The 18,394-nt window shown below is 45.6% G+C and overlaps 2 protein-coding genes across 2 annotated transcripts in view; one reads left to right on the top strand and one right to left on the bottom strand.

Annotated features, from left to right (window-relative positions):
* RAPGEFL1 (Rap guanine nucleotide exchange factor like 1) overlaps nucleotides 1-9,299 on the bottom strand; it is a 51,162-nt gene extending 41,863 nt beyond the window's left edge. The window contains exon 1 of the mRNA XM_082197268.1: nucleotides 7,903-9,299. Within this exon, the coding sequence (XP_082053394.1) occupies nucleotides 7,903-8,320 (418 nt within the window). The 5' untranslated portion in view covers nucleotides 8,321-9,299. The remainder of the gene's footprint in view (nucleotides 1-7,902) is intronic.
* Nucleotides 1-18,394, top strand: part of GJD3 (gap junction protein delta 3) — a 348,483-nt gene that overhangs the window by 321,372 nt on the left and 8,717 nt on the right. The gene's annotated exons all lie outside the window — the stretch shown is intronic.

Here is an 18,394-nt window from a genome sequence, read left to right as displayed (position 1 = left end):
CCTCGTGTTTTTTTCTTTCTTTTCCCAGGCGCGGCAGGCCTGTGCAAACATTTCAGCCAGCCCTCAGAAGCCTACAGGCCTTGCCTTTCTTTTTGAGAGGGAGAGAGAAAGGGCATATAATTATATCCTAAGGGGGAACAACATAAAAGGAGGTTGTGTCTCCAGTGGTTGGAGTGGGAAGCTGGGAGCAGGGACGACTGGAGACTAATAAATTAACAGCAAGAGGTCTTGGAGCCAAGAGTTCTGGGTTGCACTCCACACCCTCTTCCAGAGGAGGAGAAGGGGTGCCCACAGCAATGGGTGGGGGAGGAAGGGAAGAAAGGGGAGAATCTTTGTGGTGGCGGGGAGGGGGGGGAGGATGCAATTAGGCTTCTGAAAGGAGCGCTTCCGGGGCACAATCCTCTCTGAAAGCCACCCACCATGACCTGGAAGCCCCCACTTCCTCCTAATCCCAAATGCATAGGAGGAGCAGACTGTGGTTAGCCAGCAAAGACTGGAAAAGAACTCTGCACAGGCTCAGAGAAATTTAGCCCCCCCCCCTCATTGCAATTATGATCACTGCTGCCGAGTGTATCCATTTCTCCCTTGTTCACCACGCCATTTTTTCTCTGAACATGTGCTGAACTTTTTTGGTCAGAACTTGCTGATTTGCAGGAATATCAAACAGTACAGACTCCTGTCCATAGGAGTCCAGCGTTTTAGGGTGAATTTATGCATTTTGTACTCTGCCTTGCAGGTGCTTTAAAACTGAGCATGGAAACCTCAATTCCTTTCATCCAGCTATTCATAAGAGCCAAGTTTACTTTACTGGAAGTTTATTTTTATCTCCCAGCAGTTCTAGTTAAAGGGCCCTGGTTAGGACTGGGAAAGAAATTCTGCCCATTGGCTTGCAAACTGGGTTTCGGATAGGCTACCAGCAGTTCCACTGCAGGTCTAGACAACCCACAGGTCTGAATCAATGTATAAAGTTGCTTTTTATACCCACAATTACCACAATTTGAGAGCCCTGGGCTAGGGTGGAGGGTTTGCGCTGTTTTCCACAGTATTCAGCCCTGAAGATCAATGCTCTAGTTAATTAACAGCCTCCCCACAAGGCAAAAAAAAAAGCTGCCTTCCCACCCTCCTTTCCATCACACAGTATTGCAGAATCTCAGATTTTGTTGTAATTATTGCTATTTTTAAAAGCAAGTTTCTAGCTCTCATTGTGGCTGAGCAAATGTTTTAAAAACAAGCTCTATCCCTTGAATGCTCAGAGAGACATCTTCAAATAATTCTGCCTCTTTTTGTGGAACTCTAATCTCTGGCTTTCCTTACACACACAATCGAGGGGCATCCATGTGTTAGTTTTGAAAAGAGGTGGATATATGCATAGTAAACCAGAGTCCTCTCAGCCCCCAAGCTTCAGTCCTCTTTAATTTCTACCTGTCTCCAAAAAGGCAGGAGGTGGAATGTAGCCAGCAACACACACACACACACACTTTTATTGCTAGCTTAGGGGCTGCTGTTTGAATTTGAGGGGAACTGACACTGCTTTAAAAACCAATGCTGCCTGCCCACTCTCTCAAGCTGTGAATGTGCCATATCAAGGTCAGGCTGGGGCTGCGAACGACCCAGGAGAGAGCAGTGTCTAAGGCCGAGCTGCGTCTACAGCTCAGGGCAGTTGCTGGATCAACCTGAGCAATAAAAGGCACCATTACTGGTGTTGGAAGCCAGAGTAGAGGTTTTAGCTCACAGGACAATCCGAGGTCTGGGTGGAAGAGGAACGAGGCAAGTGGCAGAAAGGAGCGAGAATAAGCAAAAGAAGGCCAGAAAGGGGGAAGGTCATCGTCACCTGCTAAGCATTTCTCTTCTGTATATTGCACAGACATACACATTTTGAATTTGTCAATGGCAGCATCAAGACAGGCATGTGTGAAGGAGCCAGCATGGATTAACGGCCAGAGAGAGAATTTTCATAGCATTCAAGACAAACTGAAACGAAATACTTTTCGAGGGATGCACTTCACACATTCAGCTGAGTCACTGGGTACTGTGGAACTGCGTGGTGGCTGGGTGTGTTTGCAGTACAAATCCGCCACAGCACTCCTGTCCTTAAACTGAGGTAGCTTTTGCTTAGCTATCATCAATGTGCCATGAAGCAATGCATCTTTACTAGACTTTTGATGACTGGTGGCCACCAGAAAGCGAAAAGAGTGTATGAGCTGAGAACAGTGTTCCTCCTTTTTTTTTTCCTTTTTTTTGGGGGGGGGGCTAGAAAGAAAGCATTTGGGTGCTGGTCTATATAGTCAGAGCAGAAAGCAGAAGCCTGGATTTTTGCAGGTGGTTGGGTAGGATATAGTGGCGCTCCCTTGCTCTAGCATTCAACTTCTCTCTAGTAACCTCACAAGGAAACTCCCCATGTAAAAGCTCTCCTGAAATTGCCCACATCTCTGATACAAGTTGGGAACAGGAAACTATTTCCATATCGTTCCACTCCACCTGATGTGCCTAACTCCACCCAGAAGATAATGTAATACGATCAAAGTCTGTAGCAGCAATTATTCCATATGTAGGAGGAGTCTGAAGTACACAACACAGCTCTCACTTTCACTTCCTGAGTGTGTCCTTTTTGTTTTAACCTTTGTACAGTACTATCAAGATTCCTGCAGTCCTCTGCTTAAAATACCACATAAGTCAAGAAAGAAATAATATACATCTTCCAAAGCTCTCCAGTGAGCACTGGGAAGGGACATAAGCCAAGCGCTGCTGCAACCTAAAAAATAATAATCCACCAACAGGTAGAAAATGAACACCTGAAAGGGGCCTCTGTTTAATGAGCATCCTTTCCCAGACAGAGCATAGGCCGTTTCTGCCTTCTCCTTCTCATACTAGCTAACCTTAGCATTGGAGTGGTGTTAAAGATTAACAGAGAGGTTCAGGGACTTGGGGCCTATGATATCTGTGTTACATATGACACAAGACTTGAAACCAAAGTCCACTCCAAGTCATCTGGCTTGATACAGTTTGTGCCCACCTGATCTTTTATTGTGCCCAAATAGTAACTGAAGGAAGTATGCATGTAGCCACCCACTCCAGGCAACTTTGATTTCCTCTGCCCCAACGGTCCATTTAAACCGCTGCCGACTGCAAATTTCCGCTTAAGATTTGAAATATTCACCACCCAGAGGCCAATCTCCAGGAGATCTCAAGCTTGTCTGGAATTATTGTTTTTTATATATAATATTTTTTATTAAGTTTTCAATTGTACCTTTCAAAATAAATATTTTACAAACTTTAAAATATCGAATGACTTCCCTTCTTATCCTTCCATGCTTCATTTTACATGTCATACATTCCTGCACATTTTACTATAACCATTCAAATCAGTTTTCCACTTCTACATCAATCGGATATTATTTACGCCACTGAATTTATCTTAATGCTGCCAGCGTTTTCAGCTGTATACAGTAATTTTCCATGTATTCAATAAATGTTTTCCACTCTTCTTCTAATATATGTTCTTCTTGCTCTCTTATTCTATGTGTTAAATCTGCAAGTTCTGCAGATTCTGTCAACTTAAGTTGCCAGTCCTCTTTAGTTGAGACCTTGCTCACTTTCAATTTTGGGGCTAACAAAACACAGGCCGCAGTGGTTGCATACATAAATAACCTTTTCTGACACCTAGCAATTTCTGTCTATGTTATTCCCAATAAAAATGACTCTTTGGGGGGAAAGTAATTTTAAGCATTTTTTCCCAATTCATTATAGATCATTTGGTTATCAAACGCCTTGGTACTCAAAACACCTTGGTTCTCAAACGCCGAAAACCCGGAAGTAAGCTGAACATCCAATGCGGCTGTCGGCTATTGTTTCTGGGGCACCTGCACCTATCAGAAGCTGCGCTTTGGTTTTTGAACATTTTGGAAGTCAAACGGACTTCCAGAATGGATTAAGTTTGGCTCTTTTGTTTTTGTTATTTATTTTGCATTTTTGTTTTTGAGGCTAATTTGTTTTTATGACTGTGTGGAACCCAGTTCAGCTACTGATTGATTGATTGATTGATTGATTGATTGATTGATTGTGTGACTGCAGAAATGGATAAAAGCCCCCATCCAAACACTGACTATCATCAGTGCAGGTAAGAATTTTATTTTTTTGTATCATCTACAATACTGTCTTATTTATTTTATAGCACAGTACATTGATTATTGCTTTCATTTTATGGATCAATGGTCTCGTTAGATAGTAAAATTTATGTTAAATTGCTGTTTTAGTGGGGTTGCTTTTCAAAGTCTGGAACAAATTAATTCATTTTGCATTACTTTCTATGGGAAAGGGCACCTTGGTTTTGGAATGCTTTAGTTTTAGAACGGACTTCCGGAACGGATTAAGTTTGAGAACCAAGGTACCACTGTATACTTTTACCTTTTTACATTTCCACCCTTGCCTGGAAATTTTGTGCCTTCTGACCTGGAAGCTCTTCCTTCTAGTCTCAGATGTATAGTCAATCACACAACCCAAACACACTTTGCACATGCCCAGAAAGAATTTGTATATTTATTATTTTCTTGCCTTCAACAATTGTTCTGAGCTTAAGTAACTAGGCATGAAAAATCCAGCCAGAAAAATTATCTCACTGCTAAAATTAATACACTCCTAATTTTTAAAAAACAGTGAGTAGAAAGTCCTGCTCTCCTCAACAAAAAAAGAAGAATTGTTCCCAGTATCCTGGAGGATACTTTCATTAGGGAGCTGGTGTAGTGTGCTATAGTCCAACTACTTCTGTTTACCAAAGGCAGTCCTTATTTCCTACTGCCTTGGAGACACTTCTAAGGGCCTTTAAGCTAAGTATGCTAAAAGCATGAAGTGGGAGTTTGAGGCCTCCCATCTCCCAAGTCCTGTGCATGTGCCAGAGACTTTGGGGCAAAGGGACCACAAGTAGCAAACACAAATAATGGCTGGATACCAAGAATGCTTACTCTGCAGCTGAATGTCAAAATTGTTACACAACACACACACACACACACACACACACACACACGTACTGACAATACTTAACTTTTTGTTACCTTACAGACAACTAAGGAAGATGGTAGCATTTTAATGCATGGCTCATGTACAGCCCTTTTATATATATACTGTAGAGAGAGAGAGAGAGAGAGAGAGAGCTTTGAACAGAACACATCAATTTTTTTTAACTATTTCTCTTTAATTTTCATCACCAGAGTTTCACATCAGTGAATATAATTCTAGGTTTGATTTTCCAAACACTGAAGATAAGCCCTACACACACAGATAGCTATTTCTTTTTTAATGCATTCTCATCAAAATTTGTGGTGTGTATCTGGCTATGGCTTGACGTGAACAAACAAATGTACGGGCGCCCAAAGTAAAAAAATGTGGCGGCTTTACTCCTCCTTCAATCCGACTGCTGCCATGCTACCTAGACTTAAGCCATGGTTTAGCACAGCGTTCCACCAGTCTGGGAAGACAAACCATGAACCCATGTTCAGACTTAATGCTAAACCAAACCACGGCTTAGCTCTGCATAGTGCAGCAGAATTAAGGCTGAGGAAGAAGCAAAGTGGCCATGATTTTTCTCTGAGTACCCACATGCTTGCTTGTTCACAGTTAGCCATGGTTTGCCTTAGCATTATGTGCAAACTGTGCCAATGTCCCAATGCCACTTCAAATCTATCTCTCCAATATTCATCACCTGAGGGCTGCAGCATCCAGCAATGACTACAGTCCATGTGTGGATAAACCATCATGGATCTAATGCAATGGAAAGAACTTGGCTATTACTTTGCATCACCTCAAACGTAATGCTTTGCAATGGAGCCAGTTCACACGTTCAGCTGCCAGTGGTGATGTGCATGCAAGTGTGAACAAGCCTGAGTTCAAATGCCTGCTCAGAAATTGACTCCTTCTCTCAACCTTGTTTCTTCATGTGCAAAACAAGGATAAAACAGCCTTGCAACTCAGATCACAAAGATTACAAGTCCACATTTCAAATTAGTTCTATTATTAGTCATTCAGTGGTCTGAAAGGGGGGGGAGGCTTCTCTCTCTCATCTCTACAAACACATTCTTTTCTGATCACTTAGAATTGTTTCTTACTCACCACAGGTGACTTGTCAAGCAGTTATTTACAAGCCTGCAGTAAAAGTCAACCTCTCTCACGAGGCAGGACAGATGTGAGAATAATCGCTGTACTGTAATACATTTTGTACTTAAAAAAACACAAAAACTTAATTACAGAGAAATTAATCATTACAAAATATTTAGAAGTTATATAGCACTTTTTGCCAAAGGGTTCAAAACCCTACATACTGTATCCTCATTCACCAACTTTACAACAACACAGCAAAGGAGACCAGATATTATTGTCCCTATTCCCATAGAAGTGGGGGCTGAAGCTAAGAGTTGCTTGATGCGAGTCAATGATTCCAGGATCGAACAGACCTGGCACTTTCTAGCTGCGAGCTCAGCCTCTTAAAACCCCACTAGCTCCAGTACTAAGCTCTGGAGAAGCCACCCACCTTCTTTACCCATTCCTAGATGTCTTTTCTCTTTGACCCCAGACCTTCTCCCTAAAATTCCTACCATAAAACTAGCTGTGAGCCATCCAAAGTGGCTGGGGAAACCCAGCCAGATGGACAGGGTATAAATAATAATGTTGTTGTTGTTGTTGTTGTTGTTGTTGTTGTTGTTGTTGTTGTTATAACTTTCACTGGAAACTTCACCTTGTGGCAGAAGCTCTTTTGCATCCACTTTCACCTTTAAGCCCCCCCCCCAAAGTTTGATCTTGCCACATGTCTCCACTGAACTCCTCTAGGCAACCCCAGGAGCAGGCAACCCTTCCACATCATAACCCCAGTCACAAGTACCCCTTACACCAGGGATCTGGAGCCCTTTAGGGAATGTTGAACTCCTCCTCCCATCAGCCCCAGCTGGCACGGTCCATGGTCAGGGATGATGGGAGTTGTGGTCCATCAACATGTTGAGGGCCACAGGCTCTCCACCTCCGCCCCAACGCAAATGCTCCACCTGCAGCATTCCTGCCAGCAGAGAGTGCACTCAGCACTCTGTCTGTTCTTCCTATGTTTGCCATCATCCCTTAGACAGGTGCAATCACCAGGCTGAAGGAGAAGGAAGCCCCCCCCCCTTTAACTTTGTTACTGCCCTCCCCGTTCCTTCACTGCCCCACCCCCCATAAAAATTCTTCCTCCATGCTGGGCCTATTTCTCCAGATCAAAGATCCCAAAAGGAGATGATACCAGCTGATTATGATGGAAAGGTGAGAGAGTCTGATCATTCCGAGACCATATCCTGCTACCTGATTCTGTTCCCTAAAAATGAGGCCCTGCAGACCCACTCAAACACAGGGTAACATGTTTGCTTGGAAATCGCACCTGGAAGCTTGGTGCTTAGTTTGGATTCTGGAGAAGCGGGAGGGAGACAGGATTCAGTTACTGAGGAAAGGGAACTTTGCACATGCTCAGAGACACACTTCAGTATTATGCCACATGTTCTGGGACTGATTCACAATATCATAGAATTTTAGAGTTGGAAGGGACCCTGAGGATCATCTAGTCCAACCCCCTGCAATGCAGGAATATGCAGCAGTCCCAATACAGGGATCGAACCTACAACCTTGGCGTTATCAGCACCATGCTCTAACCAACTGAGCTATGCAGGCCAGATAAATTGGTTCCAACTTCCAGGGCCCAAGTAAAGGCATGTCCATCTGACCCTACCCTTGCCAGTCCCTACATCGACCTGTATTCTGTGCAAAAATGTCAGCTACTGATGCTACCTTTCCCTTTGGCACCATCAGCCCCTGATATTAGAGCTGTGAATTTTCCTTTCCTTAGCTTGGCACCTCCCACTCTCATTCCAGGGTCCCAGACTCGTCCCCTACCTGCACCGCAGCCATGCCCATGGGGGGCTGTCGGGTCGCCTCCCAGCCTCTCCAGAAGCCTCCCCAGCAGTCGATCGGGGCTCTCGGGTTCTGCCAGCGGTGCCCAGCAGCAGGTGGGTACAGACTCTGGGCTGAGCTGGGTTTCGCCTCCTCCGCCACCGCCTGGGGACAGCTCCTCGGAGGAGAAGGACGTTGGGGAGCGCAGAGAGGAATCGGGGGGCCGCAGCTCCAGCCATCGCCCATCGCCAGCAGTGTCCGTGCCTCCTTCGGGGGGCTCCTCGGGGGGCTCCTTGAGGAATCCGGGCAGCAGGATCTTGGAGACGCTTTGCCTGCGAGGCAGCTGCCCACCAGCCCCGGGGCCAGCCCGGGCAGCCAAGTGAGACCCCTGCTTCTTCAGAAATTTCTCCAAAGGCTTCATCCCGCCGACGGCAGTGGGGGCACCCAGGGGCTCAGCTGGGCCCCAGGACGAGGGGTGATCCAATGTGCCCTTTTCAGCTTAGGCCAAAATTGGGGATCAGGGGCGGCGCACTCTGCGTGCCTGCGGCGGGGGTGGAGAGACGTGCGATCAGAGAGTCATGGCTATGCCAGATGTTGGAGGCGGGCGAAGATCTGGCCAAGAAGGTGGCAGGGAGCTGCCTCTTTGGAGAAGGGAAGCGTGCCCGGCGTTGGGGGAGTGGGGAGCGTGGGCGCTGCTCTGGCCAACCTTACCGAGCGTGGAAAGGCTTTAGGGGGCGGGGTGTGCGGGGTACTGCTCGACTCTCCCTGCAGGGGGAGTGACCAGAGGCGCCTCCGGTGGCTTCGCGTCCTGACGCCCTCCTGAAGTGGTAGGCGGTGAGAGGCAGACAGGTGGATTGCCGTCTAGTTCAGTCTTCTCTTCGGCTGCGCCAGAAACGTGGCGAGCGTAAATCCCCTTTGGAGCGGGGGGGGGGGGAGAGATTCTTCCCTCTCCACCTCTGCGCCCAGCAAAGCGAGCCGCAGGGCTTTCCCGAAGCCGACGAAGCGTCCCGGCTTGCTTGCAATCGGAATCTCTCCTGTTCCTCCGCCAGCCCGCAGCCTCTGCCTCGTCTCCTTCGCCTTTGCCACTCCGTGCGCCCTGCGCGCGCGCGCTCTATTCGCCAGGCTGCTGCTGCCGCTGCAAGCGGGATCCTCCTTTATGGATGCTCATGACAGCGGGGGAGGCAGCTACTGGCAGCAGGAGCGGGGGCTGAAGCCTGCCTGCCTGGCGGGGAGTTTGCATGGGGGAGGCTGTCTGCTTGACCGCCCCCGCCCCCTCCTGCAGGAACCCCCCTCCTCCTTCTTCGTGCCTCCTGGCCTGGAAAGAAGCAGGCGGAGTCGCCAGTCGGCAGGCTTCTCTCGCAAAGCAGCAGCCAGCCAGTCTCTTTCCCTCGCCGCCTCTCCTCCGGAGGGGAGCAAGCCCAAGCCCAGCCCAGCCCCGCCTCCTCCGGCCCCTCCCCCGCCTTTGCACCGGTTCCTCGCCCACCCGCTAATTTTGCCTGCACTTGTTACGCGGGGGCAAGGAAGCCAAAAATCCACACCTTAATCTTGGACTATAACTGGGGGTGGGGTGGGGGAACCCAACTAAAAACAACAAGCGTGATGGTGAGAAATCAGGCTGGTTGGGCAATGTTGCAAGATTAATCGGGGCTTTATTTGCATCTTGATGCAAAACATTGCCCTCAGCTTGCTTGGAGTGAAAGTCAGATGATTCATTTTGGGTCGTTGACGCCGGCTGAATTGTTAAAGATTTTTATTCTATTGCACACTCAATTTCATATTACTTAGAGTGTGTGTTTAATGGGTTCAAGTGGAAACTGCACGCACAGACACCAACAAAGTATAAACTTTTGAATTCCGGGATGCTTTTTAAAGGGTGGGAGAGGGAAATCTTATATCTTCAAGAAAACTTCAGGCACTCCTTGCCGACCATAATGGCTCATGGCACAAGAAATGTATGTAGTCTTTAAGGCAGGCATAGGCAAACTCTGGTCCTCTAGATGTTTGGGACTACAATTCCCATCATCCCTAGCTAACAGGACCAGTGGTCACGGATGATGGGAATTGTAGTCCCAAACATCTGGAGGGCCGGAGTTTGCCTATGCCTGCTTTAAGGGCTCACAAGTCTCTTGGTTATTTCTGATACATTCAAACTCTTTTCTTTGCCCTGGTGGATAAATATTGGTTACACTAAATAATTTCACAGCAGTGGTTTCTTCTTTTTTTTTAAGAGTTCTAAATCACCTTTATTCAACAGTGTGTGTGACCCTGAATGTCCGCCTTTTTCCTGAATGTCACTACAGCTGGCATCCCCCATTACTACACAGACACACACCCTATTCAATTTATTTATGTCTATATTTATAGGGCTCCTTTCTGAATACGTAAGAGAAAGGGCACCCTTCAGGGAGGAAGGGCAAGATATAAATTCATCAAAACACAAATGAATACACATATGAAGCTCAGCTGCCTTATAGGAAGGAATACGGGAAGGTGCCATGCAATCCCACCACTGGTCCATCTAGCTCTCTGCTGTCTACACTGGCTGGCAGTGGCTCTCCAAGGTTTCAGGCAGTAGCTCTACCCTGGAGATGCTGGGGATTGAACCTTTTGCATGCAAAGCAGATGCTCTAGCACTGAGCTACGTGCCCTTTCTCATTGGTCTATCTATTCTAGCCCAGTGTTGTCTACTCTCTGGCACTGACATCATCTCTCCATGGTGTCAGGCACCATGTGCAGATCTTGTACAGCCCTGCTGCCAGCAGCAATCCTTTTAGTGAAAGATGCTGAGAACTGAACCACAGATAATGTGTGCACAAAATGTGTGATCTGCCACTGGATAATATGTAAACAGGTGGACTCAACAAGGAGCCCTCCTTTCCTTTAAAAAATGCTTAGCATGGACTGGTGCTCCCACCAAATGTCAACACTGGACTCCTGAGTTTGTTTGTTAATAGGTGTTATCTTGTATGGGTTTTTGGGGTGGAATACATCTAAAGTACGTAATTTGCTTTCAAATGCTTAGCATGCAGTACAAGTTAAGTCATATTGTCACAAAGCAAAAAGAAAACCACATTAATAATAAGCTCCACATATAAAATAATAACAATGCTGTTGAATTCTGTTCTAATCTGTTAAAGTGGTTCTGGTGTCTTTTTTTTAAGGTTTTAATTGGTAATAATTGCAGGTTGCTTTATGGAAGGTTTTCTCCACCCCCGATTTGAATGTTACAATTTTAACTGCATATTATTTTGGAAATAATGTAAGGACCCTGCAGGACCAAAACGTAGGATATTATTTATTTATTGTATGTTATTTCAGTTCTAGACTGCCCTTCTCCCTGTGGGAGCCGAGGGCAGTGAACAATGAAGGAAATGCAAACTGTACAATAATTACAACATAGAAAAACGCACCTCTAAAACCAAAACGTATGCAAAAAAAAAAAGAACACCAGCTGCTGAAATGCCAATCAATATTCATGCTTCAAAAGCCCAAGCAAACAGATATGTCTTCTTCAATTGGCACCTGAAGGCCATCAGTGTTGGGGATGGATGCACTCCTGGGGAGGGAGTGCCATGAAAGAGGCCATGCCATGGGGAAAAGCCCATCATGAGTTGCTGCCCCATGGGCCATACTCGATCAGCACCATCCCACAGATCTCAAAACACAGGCCAGTGGATATTAGATGGAGGTGTTCCTTTAAGTACTGGGGCCCTGAGCTGCTCAGGCCTTTGTACAACAGGACCAAAACCATGAATTGGGCCCGGAGCTCACAGGCAACCAGTGCAGTGTTTTCACGATTGCTGACATGCTTCATCCTGCTGCTCTGCTTAACAGACCCATTCTGCATCAGCTGCAGCTTCCGTACAGTCTTCAAGGGAAGCCCCATATAAAATATATTACAGTTACTAGAGCATGGACTACCACAGCTAAGCTATCCCAGTCGACGAATGGCCATAGCTGATGAACCAGCCAGAGCTCGTCATAGGACTCCAGTGAAGCCACCTGGGCCTCAGGTGAGCTTTAGATCACTCCTGAGCTACACACCTGCTCCTTCAGGGGAAGTGCAACCCCATCCAGAACAGGTTGTCTCTCTAAATTCCTGAGCATGAGAAAGGCCTCACCACAGCACCATCGTCTTAACAGGAGTCTGCCTCAATCCGTCACTGGAAACACAGGCAGGCTTTCCTGATGCAGAGGGAACAGAGTAAAAAAGCTGAATTTCATCCACATGCTGATGACACTGCGCTCCAAAACCCTGGATGGCAGCTCCCAACAGCTTCCTCTTAAATGGAATAAATACGGTGGTTATACACGTACATGCACAAACACCAGTGAACAGAGCACAAAAGTTGCGTAATTATCCCTCAAAGCCTGATGGAAGGCCTATGTTTTCAGCAGTCTTCTAAAGCTTAGGATGGTGTTGCACGGAGGGCTTTGCAAGGCAGAACAGTCCACAACTGTGGGACCACCACCAAAGGAGGGGACCACTTCAGAAAGGCACAGTGGAGTGGGGCTTTTTTGGAGAGGAGATACTCGTCAAAGTCTAAAGGCTTTCACCAAGATATATTCAAATTTAAATTGCAAAAAAAAGTTTGTTTGCGTGTGTGTAGTGTGAGTATTTATTTTCCTTTACACCTTAACGATTGTGAGGTTACCTTCACAAATGAAACTGGCAAGAGATCTGTGCCTTTGGCATCCATGCCCAATTCACCTGCTGCTTCCTAGGGATGGGTCAGTCCTGTCCCCTGCACCACACCGCCATGGCTGAATAACAGCTTCCAGAAGGGTTGCTGTGACTCTGTGGCAGCAAAAGGCAACAAAGAGTATTTTCGCATGCATTAAAGTGTCTATGAGAGTTTATGCCTTAATAAATAATAAACAACAAGACTTTTTGTTGTTTTTATTGCTAATACTGTTACTGATCTGTTTTATCCATTATAGTTTGATTTTTAACTGGATATTTTCTGTGCCTGTTTTCAGCATACCTAACTACTCAGGGGCAAGATGAATAAGTGCTATTTGGGGGGACAGGGACTGTGCATTGACATAGTTACATCTTAAGATGTTCAAACTAGTATTTCAATTGGAGGCAGAATACCTGACATTTTTATCTGCCCTAATTAGGTTAGCCTTGATAAAGCCCTGCTTATCATTATTCTATTAAAACATTTTAATTAGAACATGTTCCGTTCCGGAAAGTTTGTGCCCTCATACAGCAGGAGCCACAGAGGAATCTGCACATCAAATTTGTTAAATTGGTTTTAACACATTTAACAAATATGTGAATAATGCTGCATTCCTAACCCTTCTTACCTAGGAGGAAGCACTACTGAATTCAATTACTTTGGAACTACTTTGGAAAATACTGAACTAGGTGAACCAGTAGGTCCAACTCAGTACTGTATAAATCAGCTTTCTGAGTTCCTTTTTACTGCATTTTCCTTCCAAAAGCTCGTAGCAAGAGCAGTTGCTTACACAGAGCCAGGGCCTCAGAGGTTAGGAGAGTACAAATTTTGCACTAATCTCAGAAAAATGGTCCTGAGGTCGTGACCTCGTTGTGGGTCATGAGCCACTAGCAGACAAACAACAGCCAAGGGTACAGTGAGTTCTCTACTGTTTGCCTTTGTTATGAAGCAATACTTAAATGGCCACAGACATCGCCATGGACCAGTCTGAGAAGCCTGGAGCTATTTCTTTGCATTATGCTGCTCACACGGGTTAGGTTCCCAAAGAAAAAGAAAGGAAAAGAAGAGGTGTGGGGATTGGGAGAAATCAAACATTAGAAGCTGGTGATCTCTGAGGAGTAGGTCCTTCCTTCCTTCCTTGCACTATAAAAGTGCACTCAATTAAAAGGAGTGGCAGCAAAATAACCAGCCAGATGAACCTGAGGAACTGCCTGCAACAGGATGTGGGGAAAACCATGAATGCATTGTGATTTAAAGAGAGATAGGGCATCCCTAATGGTGATAAGAACTACAGTATTCTAAGATGGCAGCCAAATGTCTGGAATGCATCCTGGAAAGCAACAAAAATGGGCCCCAAAATGAACAGGAATGTGTGCCCCCCATGTCCTTTTTATTATGCGATCATTATTATTTGCACTCATGATGGTGTTCTGGGGTACTTGTCGTGCTGTAATGCAAGAGTTCCACCCCCCCCCTCCAGTGGCAATAATGTGGTAAGATTGGGGATAGCATTGTGGACCAACTAATAAAGCAGTATGATGTGGGGTCGGTCCAGTATAAATCCACCACTAATGTACTATTGCTGTGTCAATGCCATGTTGCAGAACACACCTGCAAAAAACAATAACAAAAAAACCCTCCACCAATCTTGGGTTGGGCACTTTTGTGGTATATAAAAAGTTTGAGGATTTCAGCAGGAAGTTACAAGACACACACACTGACCGGAAACAAAGCAGTATGTCTGCCCAGGAACTTCTGGAGGCACAAACATTATTGGAAGCAGGATCACATATAACTGCCCCAGTGCCATCATGAGCACACACCATCAAATTAGCTACTGAGCTGTTCAAGGTACTGTACTGCTTCTAAGGTATAGCCCTATATAGCTTGGGACAAAGATACCTAAAAATAATAATTTTAAAATACCATCTTGTTCATTATATACCAAATCAAACACTGTACTCTGCAAGAGAGGGCCTTTTGCAGATACCAGGACGTCTGTTCTGCACAAGGAATTGGGCATTCATTATGGACAGCCCACTGAACCTACACCAGACACTTTCACTCACGGAGACCTGGGGTGGCCCTGTCTAGGTTGCAGGCATCACAACTGTGAAGCAACACCCTCCGTCAGTGTGGTGCAATCCAACAATCAACCAAGATAATCAACCAAGATTAAGAATTAATAAGATGAAAACTAATAATGTTGATGAAAAACACACCCTGGTTGGGCCAATGCACCAGAAATGCCATGAAATGTACACTCAGCCAGGAAAACCACCTCCAATCGTATAATGCATGTGTTCACACACACTTGTTCAGCACAATTACAAGTTGCAATTTTAGCGTTTCCCTGAAAACCTTTTAGATATATATACCTAAAAATATACAGTGCTGCAATCCTCCTGCAAGTTATCCTTGCACAACCTTTGCTGAAATTATTTACTGCACGGTTGTGCAACACATAGCTCCTATATATTCCAAAGTAGCTGTCCCAAGAGAACTTCTGGGTGGGTTGCATGTGTGGCCGCAGTGTAACGTGATCACAGTGTTCATTAATACAATAAAAGACCATTACTGTTTGCAATGTCAGCAACACCATGAGATGCTTTTCCCTTTTTGCTTCTGTAAGGCTAAATATTTTCCAAATGGCATCCATTAAAAAAAAGGAAACCTAAAATCTGAATCACACCAAAACTACAGACAGACAGAAACACACACAGACAGGGGATGGGGAAATGTACTTATCCACCCCTAAAATCCTTCCTGATTTTTGAACATGTTAACAAAGGACATGTTTTTACAACTTGCCCATACCTGTAAAGAGAACAGGGTGCACACGCCCAGTTTTGAAATTCATGATAAACCTTAGGTAGTCTGAAAAGCACCATGAATGGCACCTTCCTTAGTCTTACCCACAGGATACAGCTAGAGTCAGGTGCAATGCACAAGACATATTTTACTGCAGTAGCATGTCCTAGCAGTGCCACAGTGTGGAAACTACGGTTTCAAAAGGCCCTTCTGCAACCTGGTGCCATCCACAGCTTACAACAACACAACATCCATCTTCCCTGACCATTGGCTGTGCTGGCTCCAATCCCTATTGGCATTTGGAAGCCACCAGGTTGAGGAAGGTTGCTTGAGAGCATATATAGTCTTGGGCAAAGAACTTATCCATCCGCCTGCCTGTCCATCCATCCTGCCATCCAAGGCCCCTTTTCCAGCGTTCTGCCACACTCCAGCAAGCATGACCAAGAAACAGCATCCATGGTGGGTTTATGCAACTAAATTGGCTATGGTCAATAGCCATAGGGAAGAATTTTAGCACTCAGATACATTCGTATAGAGGTTAACCTGGGAGGAATGCTGCAAGGAGTGCAAAACCTACACATCACAGGATAGCATCCGACTGCTGTATCCTGTAGCTTACAGAGAGGCACACCTCCCCACAAGAATACTTGCAAACATACAAGTCATCTTAAGCAGGGTTTTTTGAGCAGTAATGCGCGGGAACTGAGTTCCCTTACCTTTTTAAAATTAAATAATTAAATTCTTTTTGTCAGGAGGGGGCAGTTGGAACAGCTATACACCCAATGCCTGAGCCAAAAAATCCACCTATATCTGTAATCAATAAAGTTGTGGCCATTTCGAATCCAGATTATTGTCTGCTTGATTTATTAATCACATCTTCCATTTAGCCATGGCCCGGCACTGCAATTGGGGCTGCAATAAACAAACTTCGTGTTGAGTTCCCCCACCTTCTTCCAGAAAAAAAAGAACTGATTTTAACTCACACACTGTTCAACTTAAGGATGATTCTGCTAATCTGTATCTGTGGCCATCCAGATATATTTGGACTACAGCTCCCAGCATTCCCCGCACATTGGCCAGGGTAGCTGGGCCTGATGGGAGTTGGCATCCAACAATGTCCAGAAGGCTAGGCGTTCCCCATCCCTGGTTGACGTCATCATCTCACCATTATAATTCTCACTACATTCAATAGTGAACTTTATGGAAGTGCCTGGTTCTTCAGATTGGATGGTCAAAATACCCCCAGCGTGTAGGTCACCAAAATTATCTTAATGTATAGTAGGCCTTGCCAGGTGCCCAGTGGTGCTGGTCCCCTAGCTGCTTGGTAGTTCTGCACCTAAGCAGCCTACTTGTGAGTTTCCCCAAGTACATGCAGGTGTGGAATAATTTAAATAAAAGAAAAGAAAAACTCTAAAGCATCCTTATGGAGACTGAGGATGCTCACCATCTCATGGTAGACAGTTAAAAAAAAAAAAGTTAAGAGCCTCAGTTTAAAAGGAAAACAAACAAAAGCAAAGTCAAGTGTGCCTGACTGAACCTCTAATAACCTACAGTATCTTGGAGGAGGCGGGTGGCATTAGGGTCTTTCCCTCTGATCCTAAATTAATTCCCCTCTGAACTCTTATGTTTGAAGAGGTCGGAGCCCTTAAGAGCTTACAGCTGCTGACCCTGATTCACCTTCCCTCCCATTCCAGGTGGTATAAGCTCTTAAGGGTCATTCCCCCACCCTTATCAGGAATTTATAGGTTAAGGTTTCCAGTTCACAGGGTAGGAGTTTGAGGTATGCTTTAGACATCGCACCCCCCTGCAACTCCCTGCATAAATTAACCACTGTCAGGGAAAATTAGAGCCACATGGGTTGGAGAGTCATCACTTTCTAGAGCATTATGTGCTGGTTTGCCCTAACAGCTCGCCCCACACAAATATGATCTTACTGGTACTGTATTTCGGAGTCAGATTTATTGAGTACTACCTAGCCATCAGAGCTCCCAAAGCCATTCACAGAACATGGTTCAGACAAGAGAACTCAAATTCACAAACACTTAGCAGCAGCAATAGCAACCATAGTTTTCAGAAAGCCTCGCAGACTAAAAAAAACCTCTTTAAGGGTTTCCTTTCTGCTCTGACAAAGAGAAAAGATGTGCTTGAGCTGGATAATCCCTTCCATTTGCCAGCTCTCCTCCCCCTGTTACTGTTTCTCTGGCCGTTCCACGGCATCTCCCAACCAAGAGCAGGTTCAGGCAGCTCCTGTCCCTGCCTCAGCCTCCTTTGTTGGCTTCTGGGCTTTCCTCTCCTTCAAGGTGAACGGAGCCAAGCAGAACAGGTGGTTGCGTGCCCCCATGAGGCAAGGGCGTGGGGGAACCGGAATGTCGAGGTGGATGAGCAACAGGGCCAGCAAGCCCCAGCAAGCAGTGCAAGTGAGATGTGCCAGGGCAACCTAGTGGCAACAGCAGCTGTGCCAAGCAGAGGCAGAGCGGAGCAGAGAAGGTACTGGTGGGAAGAAAAAGGAGGGCCCACACAAGCCCCTAGGTGGTACAATGCGATGGGAGGCAAAATGCAGCAGGTGCCACTTCTGCATTGGATTCACTATGCCACCTTCAGCAATCTTACCTCCCTCCATATATATCTATAGCTCACATATTTATGGTGTAATTTCAGCTGAGAACTACCCTTGGAGAACTGCAGTTCCCTGGAGTGATGCAATGACTGTTAGACATGTATATAAGTAGAGCAGAAACATGGCCAGGATATGTATCAGCACATATAGAGTAGATATGGCTTCGCTATAGCCCATCTGTAAAATAGGTATAATGGTAACTTAGCCAATGCTTAAGCTCAAAAATTAGGGAGAACCTCCCTGTTGTAAATTCTTCCTGTGCAGGAGCTATAGAACAGAGCAGGGTCTTTTCTCCTGTGGCCCCAGTGTTCTTTATTATTGTTGGCAGAATCCCTGTTCAGCATACCTGTGTAGATTTGAAACACAGTGAAAGCACTACATG

This window comes from Podarcis vaucheri (assembly GCF_965113315.1).
Source record: "Podarcis vaucheri genome assembly, chromosome: 13".
NCBI lineage: Eukaryota > Metazoa > Chordata > Lepidosauria > Squamata > Lacertidae > Podarcis > Podarcis vaucheri.
Note: the sequence above shows the minus strand (reverse complement) of the source record. Positions and strands in the feature narration are given on the sequence as shown.